Raw genomic sequence first — 12,709 nt, 5'->3', positions numbered from 1 at the left:
GATAAACTAAAAATAATTAAGCTAGGATGTGGGGAAAAATGAAAAATGTTAAGAGATCAGTTTGTCAGCTGCTGCTTAAAATATTTGAATTTAAAAATTTAATCCTAAAGATCCCTGAAGTAAGCTTAAATAACAGAGTCTCTCCTAAGGCTTCAAAAATGAGTAAAAGAACTCTTGACGTTATAAAAATTAACCTTAAGTTTACAAATTCCCTCCTAAGGTATCGAAAATAACAAAAAATCTCCTGATGTTAGTGGACATGTTGGGTCCGCTTGATAGGGCTTATTCGAAGAGTTCTGAAAGTTCAACTGATAAAGCCATAAAGGTAAGAGATTTTATAGAAAAATGCTAGTTGTTTGGTAACACAGATATAATAAAATTTCTTGTCTTAAATTATCAAAAATACTTTAATATATAAAAAAAAAAAAAAATCAAATAAATTCATAAAATAATATAGAAATTTTAACACTTTTAAATAAGCTCAAGCTCAAACTCTCTTTTGGCCCTAACCAAACAGACTCTACAGTTTGTACGGAAATCAAAGATCATGCACAAATAAAAAGAACCAAAAATCTATGTATATTGTGGGCATAGCCGAATTTTTTTTTATTTTTTTGGTCTTTGATCAGAGAACAGAAAAGAAGATCAACCAAAACCAAACAAGTCTAGAATAAATGCAGGAAATGGTACTTAAATTGTGTTTCGGGAGCCCATGAATATGGTAGATGGGAATGGGATCATTACATTTAAGTAGAACAATAAATCGAAGGCCCTTTCACCATCTTTCAAGCAGTACTTAATGCTCAAAAACTGGACAGGAAATTACACAAAATTTGCCAAATTCAGGAGTCTCACTGTGGTGCATTGTTCTGAGTTGAAATACAGTAAACAATAATTTCATCATCTTTCAATTACAGCACCTGATTATCATGGCTAGCTGAAATTTTGCACTCCAAGGCTTCTGGCAGTAAGATTCTTTATAATGTTGTTTCTTTATAGACTTCTGCTAGTCTTGCTCAGAAAATAATTGTATCTCAGTGGCATTGACAAGTAGGAATCTTTCACCGGGTTTCTACATCTATCAGGTTCTATCTTTCTTCAACATGTCTGAGTGTAAAGCTCAGTGTTTGCAAATGTGGACTCCATATCCAAATTAGAGCCAAGCCAAAGGGTTGCATAAGTTGAACAAAAGAAAATTGTGGCACTACCTCATAAATCAAATAGCGAAATGGCCTTACTCCAAATGATGCATAACAGGATGATCACAATCTTCCTCAAAACTCTGGACATTCTGTAACCATAAAGATAACATATTTTAGGGTGAAAGAATGAACTACCAAGAAGTGTTACTTCATACTATTTAAATTAAATAAGTATCAAGGGCAATTTAAACATCCAAATTATCTTATAAGAAAGATATAATATGATATGATATAATATAGACATCTAATCAAACTTAATTCATACCTTTTCTTTGCTTAGCCATTTTATGGTTGCATTAAGGTCACCTTGCCAAAACCCTTCATCTACTCCCCGGTTTTGTCGAACTTTATTTAAACTTGGTGTCTGTAAGACTCCTGTAGAGAAAATCTTCATCTTGGGACAGTCTATCACAAATAAATCTTCCAAAGATGGGAATTTGAAGGTGCTATTGCCAGAACAGAAACTTGTGAGACTTTCTAAATTTTCAAGTGACAAAAACTCCAGTTTTCTGAAAATAATCTCATTTTCTGCCACATCTACCTCACTTGCTATTATTTCTGTCATCATTTCACATCCTTCTACATTTATTTTTTCGAGTCTCACAAGACTTTTGGCTGTGGATGGTGCTAGAAGGGTTTTTAATCCTCTGCAATACCATAACTCCAAAATTGTAAGATTTTGGAAAGAAACTGAGGATGGCACCAGATTAATCAAATCATCACACCACCATACTTCTAGAATCTCAAGATTTTGAAGAATAGAATCCATTTCAGATTCTTGTCTCCACATGTACTTCAGATCAGGAAGTTTCCACAACTTCAAACTTTTGATGCATTCAAGCATTGGGGCATATTTCATGATGTTTCCATTAGAGAATATCTCTTTATATGAACTTGATCTTACTTCAAGCTTTTCCAGATTGCGAAATATCTCAAGGAAACCAAGTGGAAAAATTTCAGACTTATCATTCACGACCTCAAGCATTTTAAGATTGTGAAAAAGGTGGTCTGGAAATTGGCCCTGGAATATCTTTGTAATGTCTTTGCCACTTAATTTCAATTCCTCCAAGTTGGTAACAACCTGAAGACCAATCAGACAAAAGTAAGTTGGAGTTCCCTCAATTTCGTAGAATATCGTGATTTTATTTAATACATTGTTAACAGAAAAAGGGGGAATATGTAGAACTGATAGTCAGGCCATAGACCAACTAACGTGGTAAGGTTTAAACCAGAACGAGTTTAAACTTTTCAGAAAAATCAGGAACACCTGAGAAAGATATAGCATTTGACTTTCCTAATTCATTTTTCTCCACGCCCATACTTTGGATAAAAAGAAGAGACAAGAAAATTAGTATCTTATCTCTTCCCTCCCTTGTTATCAAATGGAACTTCCAAATTCAGTAGACTTGAGATCAATATACTCTGAAATATAGTAATTTTGATTGGATCAGAGGTTTTGAAATCCAAGTTTATCAGTTCCGTTATTGAATCTCTTAAACCAATAAAAAAAAAAAAGATACAACATATCATTTCAATCACCATAATTTTATTTTTAACAAGCAATTGTATGAACCAAACCATTCATGAAGCATAGACTAGCTCAATTTGATTAGAGTGGAAAGGAAGAGATTTCAATCTACTATAAATTGGAATGAATTTAATTCAACTAATCTAAAATAAGGATGAAATTCAATAAAATGATCAAAATTGGATCAGATTGAGTGTTTAGTGAAATTCATTGCTACCAAATCTACGGACCACTTCTAAACTGAACGCAAACCAATGTCCCTGATTAAGGCTAACATGTATCTAGATTTGAAGCAAGCACCACCAATATAACAAACCTTCATTTAATATGATATAATCACTCTTGCCGAAGTGGTTGTGTCAAAACTTTAGGTAACTAAGTACAGCAATGAAAAGATGAATCATTCAATTCAAAAGTGCAGCACCTTTCAGTTTTTATCTGATCACAGTCAAAACTGAAGAAGAAAAAGAAATGGGTGTTGTACCTTTTCCACCAAGAAGAGGGCTTCTTGCACAGGGATATTCAGCAGGGCCTCATTAATTTCCTGGAAGCTAAAAGACTCAGACATGAATATATTTACTTTGTCACAACCACTTAACTCCAACCTTTTTAACAATGGCCATTCTGAAGTATGTCTCCCAGGGTAGAAAGTTCTAAGTTCTGGTAGGTCCCAGAGTTTCAGAAAGGTTACTCGTGGAAAGACAAATGTAGTCGTTACCTCTGCTTTGTCTTCCTGTGTAACAATGTCCTGCAGAACCCTGCATTTATATATCTCAAGGTGTTGGAGCTGGACAAAACTTCTGGCTAAAGAAGATGAAAAAAGATGTTTTAGTTTATCACAGCCTCGCACAATCAAGCTTGTTAAATTTTGAAAAGGAGACAGTGCTGCAGATTGGTTAGGCCAAATCTTTTCACAATTAATTGCACAAAGTTCCAAGGCCTCCAAGTTAGGGAACAGAACCTGCAGAGAAAGTTATTTTTTCAATACTCTTCCACAAAATTACTTATCCTGGAAAAATGACATGCCATAAGGATTAAGAATCTTCTACTGAGACAAGCAAATATTTAACTTCTCCAACTACAAAGGTTGTGTTTGTTTTATTATTCTTATCCTATCTTATTTCTATCTTACCCAAAATACATATTTGTTTCAATATTCTCAAAATCCAATCATATTTTATTCAACTATTTTTAAACCCCCTAAGTTTATTAATTTACCTAAACACCCCCTACAATAAAACATTGAAAATTAACAAAAACATCCTCATCCACCCATTGAATGCCGGCAGCTGGCCACTACTGCCAGAGGGTGGCCGGAAGTCACCGTAATGGCACACCACCAGTTGGATTTGGTCGATCGTGCGCCGATCTGGCCAGAAAATGTCAGATCTTTGGTCACATCTAGTCATCAGCAACGGCCAGATATGGCCTTTTCGGGCCAGATCCACGCACAACTGACTAGATCCAACTGGTCGTGCACCATTACGATAACTTTTGGCCACCCTGCGAAAGTGGTGGCCTGACTGTCGACATTAACGGGTGGGTGAAGGTGTTTTTGTTAATTTTCAATGTTTTATTGTAGGGAGTGTTTAGTAAATTAACAAACCTAGGGGGTGTTTTTAATTTTCAAATCTTATCATCGCAATAACTACCCAACTCAACTTTTTCAAAAATATTACTCTAAATAATAAAACAAACACAGCCAAAGTTTAGCCTATCACATCCCAGTTAGAATTTTTTTTAACATGTAGAGAAGGTCATATTCAATTTAGAAAACCACCATAGAAACATACCAATTGCATGCCTAATTGTAGTTTTAGATTAATGAGTAAAAGCAGCATATAGAAGACTGAGGTTTACTGACAAACAACTTCAAAAAAAATGCCGCAAACAAATCAATAACACAGTAAATATGCAAACACAAGCATATGAGTGGTGATCTATTTGTTGCATCCAAAATCACATACGAACCAGTAAGGAGAAAAATCTTCAACAATTGAAGGAGAATAAAACCCAAAGGGAATAGAAAGAAGTCATGTAAATTTTTAAGAGTGTATGAGACTACTTTTACTTTTTTCCAAGGAATTCCTTTTCATATATTTGTTAACAAATGCAAACAAGAAAGATAAAATGATAAAGAACAAAATTATTGTTAACCTACCTTCCTGCTAAAAAAGGGCATGGGAGTATCAAGGCCATCCTCCAAAATGACTTTATCGGATAATTTATTAGTTGTCAATTCCTTGTGTGTATTTTGTACCGCAGAATATGTCTTCACTTCATGGTAGAAGCTTGTGAGCCGTGGAAGAAATTTTAGAGTCAAGAAGCGTAATTGATAAAAGTCAATCTCATCAATCACTTCACTATAGTTGACATCACCTTCACTTTCAGTTGTGAATATCTCTTCCATATTCTTGCATTTAATCAACTCAAATGTGTGAAGTTTCGGAAGGCCTTTAAGAACAGAGATTGACAAGAAATCTCTTAATTTATCACAGTTTCTCACTTTTATCATCCTTACATTAAAGAAAGATGTTGCTGTGAGTTCACCATGACATATCTTCTCCAAGTTAATCAAACTACGAAGAAACAAGGACTCCAAGAGTGGGAAGGCATCACAAGGTAGCCACTCCACTGAGTCAACTATACGCCAAATGTAGGGATTATTTTGTACAGAGAGATGCTTCAATTTTGGAAAACCACCTGCGTCCAGATCATAAAGTACATTCTTGACACCTTGCACTTCATCCAGATAAAGTTCTTCGATTTCCTTCAACTGCATGATAATCTCATTCTCCAGGCCAATGTTGGTATTAAGCTTGAGCTTCAAAGTTCTTTTGTACTCATACTTATCATACCAGTCCCATTCATCTCCTATGAATATTTTGTACCTTTTCAGCTTTTTGGGGAACAAGCCCACTGGTAGTATCCTGGCATCTTGAATATGAAGTTCTAAAGTGGTTAGTGAAGACAAATACTTCAACTCTTGAAGGCTAGCGTTTCTGTCATTGTTGAGTCCTTCAAACACCCATTCAACAAAGCTATTACCCATATACAATTCTTCTAATCCTGATAAACTAGATATAACATTGGATGATATAGCCTTTAGTTTAGAGCAATTGCTCAAATCTAACAACCTTAACTTCGTTAATTGACCTATTTCTCTAGGCAAGTGGTCAATATCCAAACAGACAAAACTAAGAATTTCTAGTTTCTTCAGGTCTCCAATACCAGCCAAGTCTCCCAGTACGCATTGATTGAAACAAAGTGTCCGAAGGTTTATTAAGAGATGAAGCGAGGAAGGTAGTGGCACTAAATGCACTTTGGTCAAACTTAAAACACTAAGTTTTGTCATTCCTGTAAAAAAATTGTCAGGGATTTTGAAAATAGAATCCTTCACATTCATACAGACAAATTCAAGTTCTGGATATTCCAATCCTTCAGGAAGCTCACTAATGTCACCATCATGAATGCAGATTGTATTGCAACTTTTTACTGTATCCCTATTTAGGCAATCCTTTGGAGTAGCCTCATTTCTCAGTGCAAACACATGTTGACCTCTAGATGCAATTGATAAGGCAACATGACGAACAACAGCATGCATAGAAAACCATTCACGGTTACGACCATCAAGCAGTAAACAAGAGCTTTTGAGTTCATGGACCAATGAATATACTTTATCTCGTGTTTCTTCTAGAGTACTGATGCCTTTAAATAAACCCAAACCCGTTCCATATTTCAACAAGTCCATAACAGGAGCTTCATCAGTATAATTTATTAGACCACAAAGCAAAAATGTTGACTTGAGTTCCTCATCTTCTAAATGACGGTAACTCAACTCTATAGTTGAACAAACGTCCTCAAGCATTCCAGTGAATTTTCTTGATGAAGGACTTCTCAAATTCTGGAATGCTTCCCTCCATTCAAATACACTCTTGCCTCTTAATGCCTTCGCAATTGTAACAATGGCAATAGGCAGACCTCCACATGCCTTGACGAATTCAATTGCTAAGGATTGGAACTCAAGGTTTTCAATCGTATCACCTACTATTTTCTTAAACAGACTAAAACTTTCTTCTTCCTTCAAAACACCAACCAAGAAATTACATTGAGAACCCATCTTGCCTGATATATCATGAATTCTTGACGTCAGCAAAACTTTACATCCGCGGTGATCATCTCCTAAAGGAATTCCAACTCTCTCCAAATCAAGGCTTGCCCACATATCATCAAAAATTAAAAGGATCCTGTTCTCTTGATTCAATCGATCACGTAGCCTCCTTGCTCTTCCAAATTCATTCTCCTCGTGGAATTTCAGACCCAGATGATCTGCAATGTCTCCTTGGATCCTTCTTATGTCTGGAGTTGGGTTTACCCATGCCATAACCACTTCATCAAACAACTTGTCTTCCTTGGTTTGCCAGGCAACTTGCTTCACCAGTGTAGTCTTGCCAATGCCCGCCATCCCGTACACTCCAATAATGTTGATATCATCATTGCTTAATGCATTGTATATATCATTAAAAATGGACATTCTTGACTCAAAGGTCTCGTAATCCTTAGAATATCTAGACCATATGTCCCGTTGAAAGATACCATACGAAACTCTATCAAAGTTTCTGTCTTTCAAGAGTCCACTAACAGCCTTCAGCTCCTTCACTGCTTTCTTGTTAAGCCGATAGCGGGTTGTCAAATCAGGACACAGCCCCTTGCAACATCGATTCTCTGCTCTCCGCTCAAAGTCTTCAATAATCATCGTTGCATCATGGATGAACTCTTCAACATTCTTCAGCCACCTCTCAACATCCCTTTCTATCTGTTCCCCTCGACTTTGAGCTCTCTCAATTGTACTCAATAAATTGGCTCTGACATCCCTCAGCCTATCAACTTCTTTCTTGAGTTCCTCAAAGTTGCTATTGTAATTGCACAAATAACTTAACTTAAGTCTGGTCGATTCCCCCAATTTCTGGGCAACGGTTCCAACTACGGAAACGTCGACCATTTTTAACCAATCATACAAAAAGATGCAAATCTGAAAGAAATTCGAGTGTTTATGAGTAAGGATACAACTACAACAATCAAGCGGAAGAAATCAAGAAACAGTCATTGAAACAACTAATTTCAATTATATTAACTCATATTACCTCTTTAACAAGTCATTCAAAACTCAACTCAAATTCGAAGAATGCGTTGCTCTCAGCTGCCGCAGCCACTGAATCAACTCCGCAACTGAATCGACTCCGCCACAGAAAGTGGCTGTTGGTCGTCGGGAGATATCTGTATCTGACAGAAATAGGGCGTTTTGGGGGCTTCATGGACAGTAAAACTAATTATGCGATAGTAAAATTCATCCGCCTCCATTTCTCTTTGGATACNGCTAATCTTCATCAATCCAAAGCAAAGGAGTAGGTATAATCTCTTTTCAAGCTTTGTTTGAAAAAGCTTTGTTTGAAAAACGGTTTTAGAATCCATGCTTTCATTCTCCATCTTCACCACTCTTCATGCATACTGATTCTTTCATCTGCAGAATCACACAGGAAGTAAAGTCAAGAATAAGAATTTTGAGGAAAATTTTGACAGAAACCATACAAAGAGTGCATCAATCTCGCAATAAATATTGGAGACAATAAGAACAATAATTTGATCATGGAAACTATACCAGATAATTGAAATAGTTCGCGCAATGGTTGAAGCATATAATCCCGCTAGAACAATAGATAGTCAGCAAAACTCTCTGCATAAGCGTGCAGGAAATAAAAATTAAGCCGGGACAGATGATTCAAAAATATTGAGAAAATATAAATCAATTAAAAATATTCATCACAACCTCAACACGTATGTATACAGAAAGATAAGCTTACTTTTAGAGCAATAGAAACGTAGTGTGTATCTGAGGAGCCTAAAGCGGTAGAATATATCATATCAATAACAATCACCGTTGTACCAGCGAAGATCAAAGCCTAACTGCAGCAAATTCTGGATGGTTTCATAGGAAAGATTTGTCTGAATCGGAAGAATCATAGGAATACTTGAAATGAACGAGCATGAATCTTGACGATCGGTTGTTGTCGATCTATCATCATGGTAGACATAGACATGACACCGGTTTCCACTCAAACAAGGAACTCTTGTGTACAACGGATGACTGAAATTTGAAGGGCAGCTCAAAAACTGGGCTTCTGTATAGAGCTTAGTATGTTCTCTTGTAGAAATGGAAGATATTAAGTCTAATTGAATTCATGTTCTGTTGTCATAAACGGTGGAAGTTTCAGAGACTGACAGAGGTTGGGATGGAAGGGCGCCAAAACTTCCATTGGCTAAGTTAACGTCAACAACCTTAATGTAATTGTGAAGACCGAAATGGTGCCGTGTCACTTAACCAGCACGCTGTCGTTTCAAGCATGAATCTGGACCATCAGTTTTGAGAAGATCCAACGGCTGTGCTTAGTCCATCCTAGTCAACGATATATAAGTGAACTTTTCTCTTTAGTTTTCAAGTTTGTAATTCAATTGAAACAGGGTTAGGTATTTGCTCTACTAGGGTTCATCCTTTGTTCTGAAATCTTGGTTCTATGTAACGGGTTGAGTGATTGATTTGTCATTCTGTTTGAGGGGTTTTGTCTCTCGGTTGGCTGGGATTCTGGGTGTATAGTTTCCAGGGCTATTAGTTACCAGATAGGGTGATTTCAGGTTTGATTGAATCTTTCGATCTTGTGTCTGTAATTTGTAAATTGCTTTCCAAATAGTGCAATGAGCTTCGATGTTTCCAGAGCTCAACGTGGACGTAGCTTTCCAAATCTTGGAAAGGTGAACCACGGTAAAATTGTGGTGTTCTTGATCTTTTGTGGATGTGTATTATTTGGTTATAATCTGTGGTTTGTGAGTGTGTTATTACAATAGTGGTATCAGAGCATTTTCACCTTAGAGCGTAGAATGAGTCTTGAGATCCGAATTTGAGGAAAAATTAAATTCTAGGGTTTCATAGAAATTAGAGGTTTTCTAAAATTTCGAGTTCTAGGGTTCTTAGGAGTCTTTAGTATTTCTTCAAACCAGAAATAATCTAGAATCAACACTGATTTCTGATTATGAGCACTACTAGTTCCACCCGCATGGAAATTGCGCGCTACGACGGAAAAATTGACTTCAATTCTTGGAAGAAGAAAATGCAGGCCCTACTTTCGCACAATAAAGTAGGGATTGCACTAGAAAAGGATGCTGAAAAGTGGTCAGCGGACAAGTTAAAAAGAAAGGGAAAAGTAGACGAGGAGGCGTACAACTTGATCGTGATGAACTTGGCAGACAACGTGCTTAGGAAAGTGGACGGATTGGAGGCTCCAATCACACTCTGGGGTAAACTCGAAACTCTGTATGCTTTACAATCTGCACCAAATCTTGCTTTCTTGAAGGGTGCACTTTTTTCATATAGAATGGACAGTAGTAAATCAATAGAAGATAATATTGATGAATTCTTGAAAATGACCATAGTCCTAAAGGGTACTGACTAGGAATTAGGTGAAACGAGTTTAGCAATGATCCTGATAAACTCACTGACCGAAGACTATCAAGTTGTTAAGAATGCTTTACAGTATTCAGGCACAGTCCCTAGTGTAGTCTTATAGTATCAAGACTAAAGGCTAGGGAATTGGAATGGAAGGTTCAGAAAAGAAGTGGCAATAATCTGTTTGTAAAAGGTAAACCTGATCTAGGTAGTTCCTCTAATGGCATGCAAAGAAACAATTGGTCCAAGGCTAAAAAGAAAGGAAAATGGGCTAACAAGAAAGGGGAGACTAGAAAATGCTTTCACTGTAATAGGCCTGGTCATTTAAAAAAGAATTGCTATGATTGGATTAGGAAACAAAAATCAATGAACACTGAGAGCAATGTTGCATGTATTGATAAAAATATTACTGATCCAGAAGTTCTAACTGTGTCTAGAGCAGATCAGACTCATGACTGGGTATTAGACTCTGGATGCTCCTTCCATATGAACCCTAACAGAGAGTGGTTTCAAGATTTTAGGGGTGGTGAATATGAAACTGTCTATATGGGTAACAATAACACTTGTAGAGTGTTAGGATTAGGTAACATTACCCTAAGGCTAGATGATGGAAAAATTATTGTGTTATCAAATGTTAGGTACATTCCTGAACTAAAGAGGAACCTAATATCCCTAGGTACCCTAGATGAGTCAGGATGTAGCTATAAGGCTGAAAGGGGTTGTATAAATGTGTTTAAGAATAATCATATTGTTCTAAGGGGGTCAAAGAAGAATGGGCTATACATTTTGTGTGGCAGTTATTACTCTGAGAATGGGAACAATGCCTTGGTCTCCACAAATCTGAATGATACTGATAAGTGGCATTCAAGGTTAGGTCACATGAGTGAAAAGGGTATGAGTATTCTTAGACAATAGGGGTTATTTGGTAGAGATAAAATAACAACCCTAGATTTCTGTGAAACTTGTGTTTTAGGAAAACAACATAGAGGTAGTTTCACCAAAGGTATACACTTATCCAAAAACTGTTTAGAGTATCTACATGCTGACCTTTGGGGTCTGAAAGAATTAGATCTCATGGGGGGAATTCCTATTTCTTTTCAATTGTTGATGACTTCAGTAGAAAAGTTTGGGTATACCTACTGAAGTCTAAAGATGAGGCACTGTCTAAGTTCAAAACCTGGAAGACACTTATGGAAAATCAAATTGATAGAAAAGTAAAGGCTTTAAGGACTGACAATGGTTTAGAATTCTGCAATATGGAGTTTGACAATTACTGTAGGGATCAAGGTATATTAAGGCATAGAACAGTTAGGAAAACCCCTCAGCAAAATGGAGTTGCTGAGAGAATGAACCGAACCTTGTTAGAAAAAGTCAGGTGTCTCTTATTCACCTCAGGTCTCCCAAAAACTTTTTGGGGAGAAGCATTGACCACTGCTGCCTACTTAATAAACATAAGCCCTAATAGTTCCATAGGTTTCAACTGTCCTGAGTCAAAGTGGTCAAGAAGAGAATTAAACCTTAGCCATCTAAGAGTGTTTGGATGTGCTGCTTATGCACATACTAGTGATGGGAAATTAGAGCCCAGGTCCATAAAGTGTCTATTTTTAGGATACCAGGAGGGCACTAAAGGTTACAGATTGTGGGATAAGACTGCACCAGGGGTTAAGATTATTACTAGCAGAGATGTGATTTTTAATGAAGGGGATTTCCTTTGCAAGTTTGCTAATGTTGATGCAGGATCTCCAAGCAACAATGTAACATAACCAAACACTACACCAATTGAGGTGGAGGTAACCATCAGGCAACCAGAGAATACCCACACTGAAGTGTATCCTGCACCAGAAGAAGGAATTACACCTGATGAACCTGACCAAAATGAGGATGAAACAGAGGAGGCCCAAGGCCCCTTGCAGGATGATTTGCAGGATTACCAACTGGCAAGGGACAGGACCAGAAGAGACATAAGGCCACCAGCAAGATACTCATTTGCAGAGCTAGTCTATACGGCCCTAATGGCAGGAACTGAAATTCTGAGGATAGAACCAGAGTCATACTCTGAAGCAATCACCTCAAAGGACAAGCATAAATGGTGGCAAGCAATGACAGAGGAAATGAACTCTCTACAGGTAAATGAGACTTGGTCCCTAGTCCCTAAACCTAAACACCAGAAAATTATACAGTGTAAATGGTTGTATAAGATTAAAGAGAGTGTAGATTAAAATGAACCACCTAGATACAAAGCTAGATTGGTGGCCAAGGGGTTCACCCAAAGGGAGGGCATAGACTTCAATGAAGTCTTCTCTCCCGTTGTTAAATATAAAACCATTAGAATGATGTTGTCTGTAGTAGCTCACCAAGACCTAGAGTTAGAGCAACTTGATGTGAAAACAGCATTCCTTCATGGGGATTTAGAAGAACAAATTTACATGGCCCAACCAATAGGTTTTGTAGACTGTCTTAGACCAGACCATGTATGCAGAC

General features: G+C 37.1%; 1 protein-coding gene across 1 annotated transcript; it reads right to left on the bottom strand.

The window, feature by feature from the left end:
- Positions 1-669: 669 nt before the first annotated feature.
- LOC116109717 (probable disease resistance protein At4g27220) lies at positions 670-8,003 on the bottom strand. Its single transcript, XM_031395943.1, has 5 exons — positions 7,875-8,003; positions 4,892-7,762; positions 3,215-3,691; positions 1,468-2,283; positions 670-1,291 (listed from the first exon to the last, which is right to left on the bottom strand). Exons 2-5 carry the CDS (start codon positions 7,730-7,732, stop codon positions 1,235-1,237), a joined length of 4,191 nt encoding a protein of 1,396 aa, XP_031251803.1. The 5' UTR covers positions 7,733-7,762; positions 7,875-8,003; the 3' UTR covers positions 670-1,234.
- Positions 8,004-12,709: the final 4,706 nt, after the last annotated feature.

This window comes from Pistacia vera, unplaced genomic scaffold, assembly GCF_008641045.1.
Source record: "Pistacia vera cultivar Batoury unplaced genomic scaffold, PisVer_v2 Contig588, whole genome shotgun sequence".
In the NCBI taxonomy this organism is placed as follows: domain Eukaryota; kingdom Viridiplantae; phylum Streptophyta; class Magnoliopsida; order Sapindales; family Anacardiaceae; genus Pistacia; species Pistacia vera.
Note: the sequence above shows the minus strand (reverse complement) of the source record. Positions and strands in the feature narration are given on the sequence as shown.

Bases quoted from the DNA above. Each gene is read 5' to 3' on its own strand.
- LOC116109717 (XM_031395943.1), bottom strand. From the start codon at position 7,732: ATGGTCGACGTTTCCGTAGTTGGAACCGTTGCCCAGAAATTGGGGGAA. The intron at 3,692-4,891 runs GTAGGTTAACAA...CTTTCTCTGCAG, and splicing joins TGCCCTTTTTTAGCAGGAAG to GTTCTGTTCCCTAACTTGGA. The intron at 2,284-3,214 runs GTACAACACCCA...ATTGGTCTTCAG, and splicing joins CCCTCTTCTTGGTGGAAAAG to GTTGTTACCAACTTGGAGGA.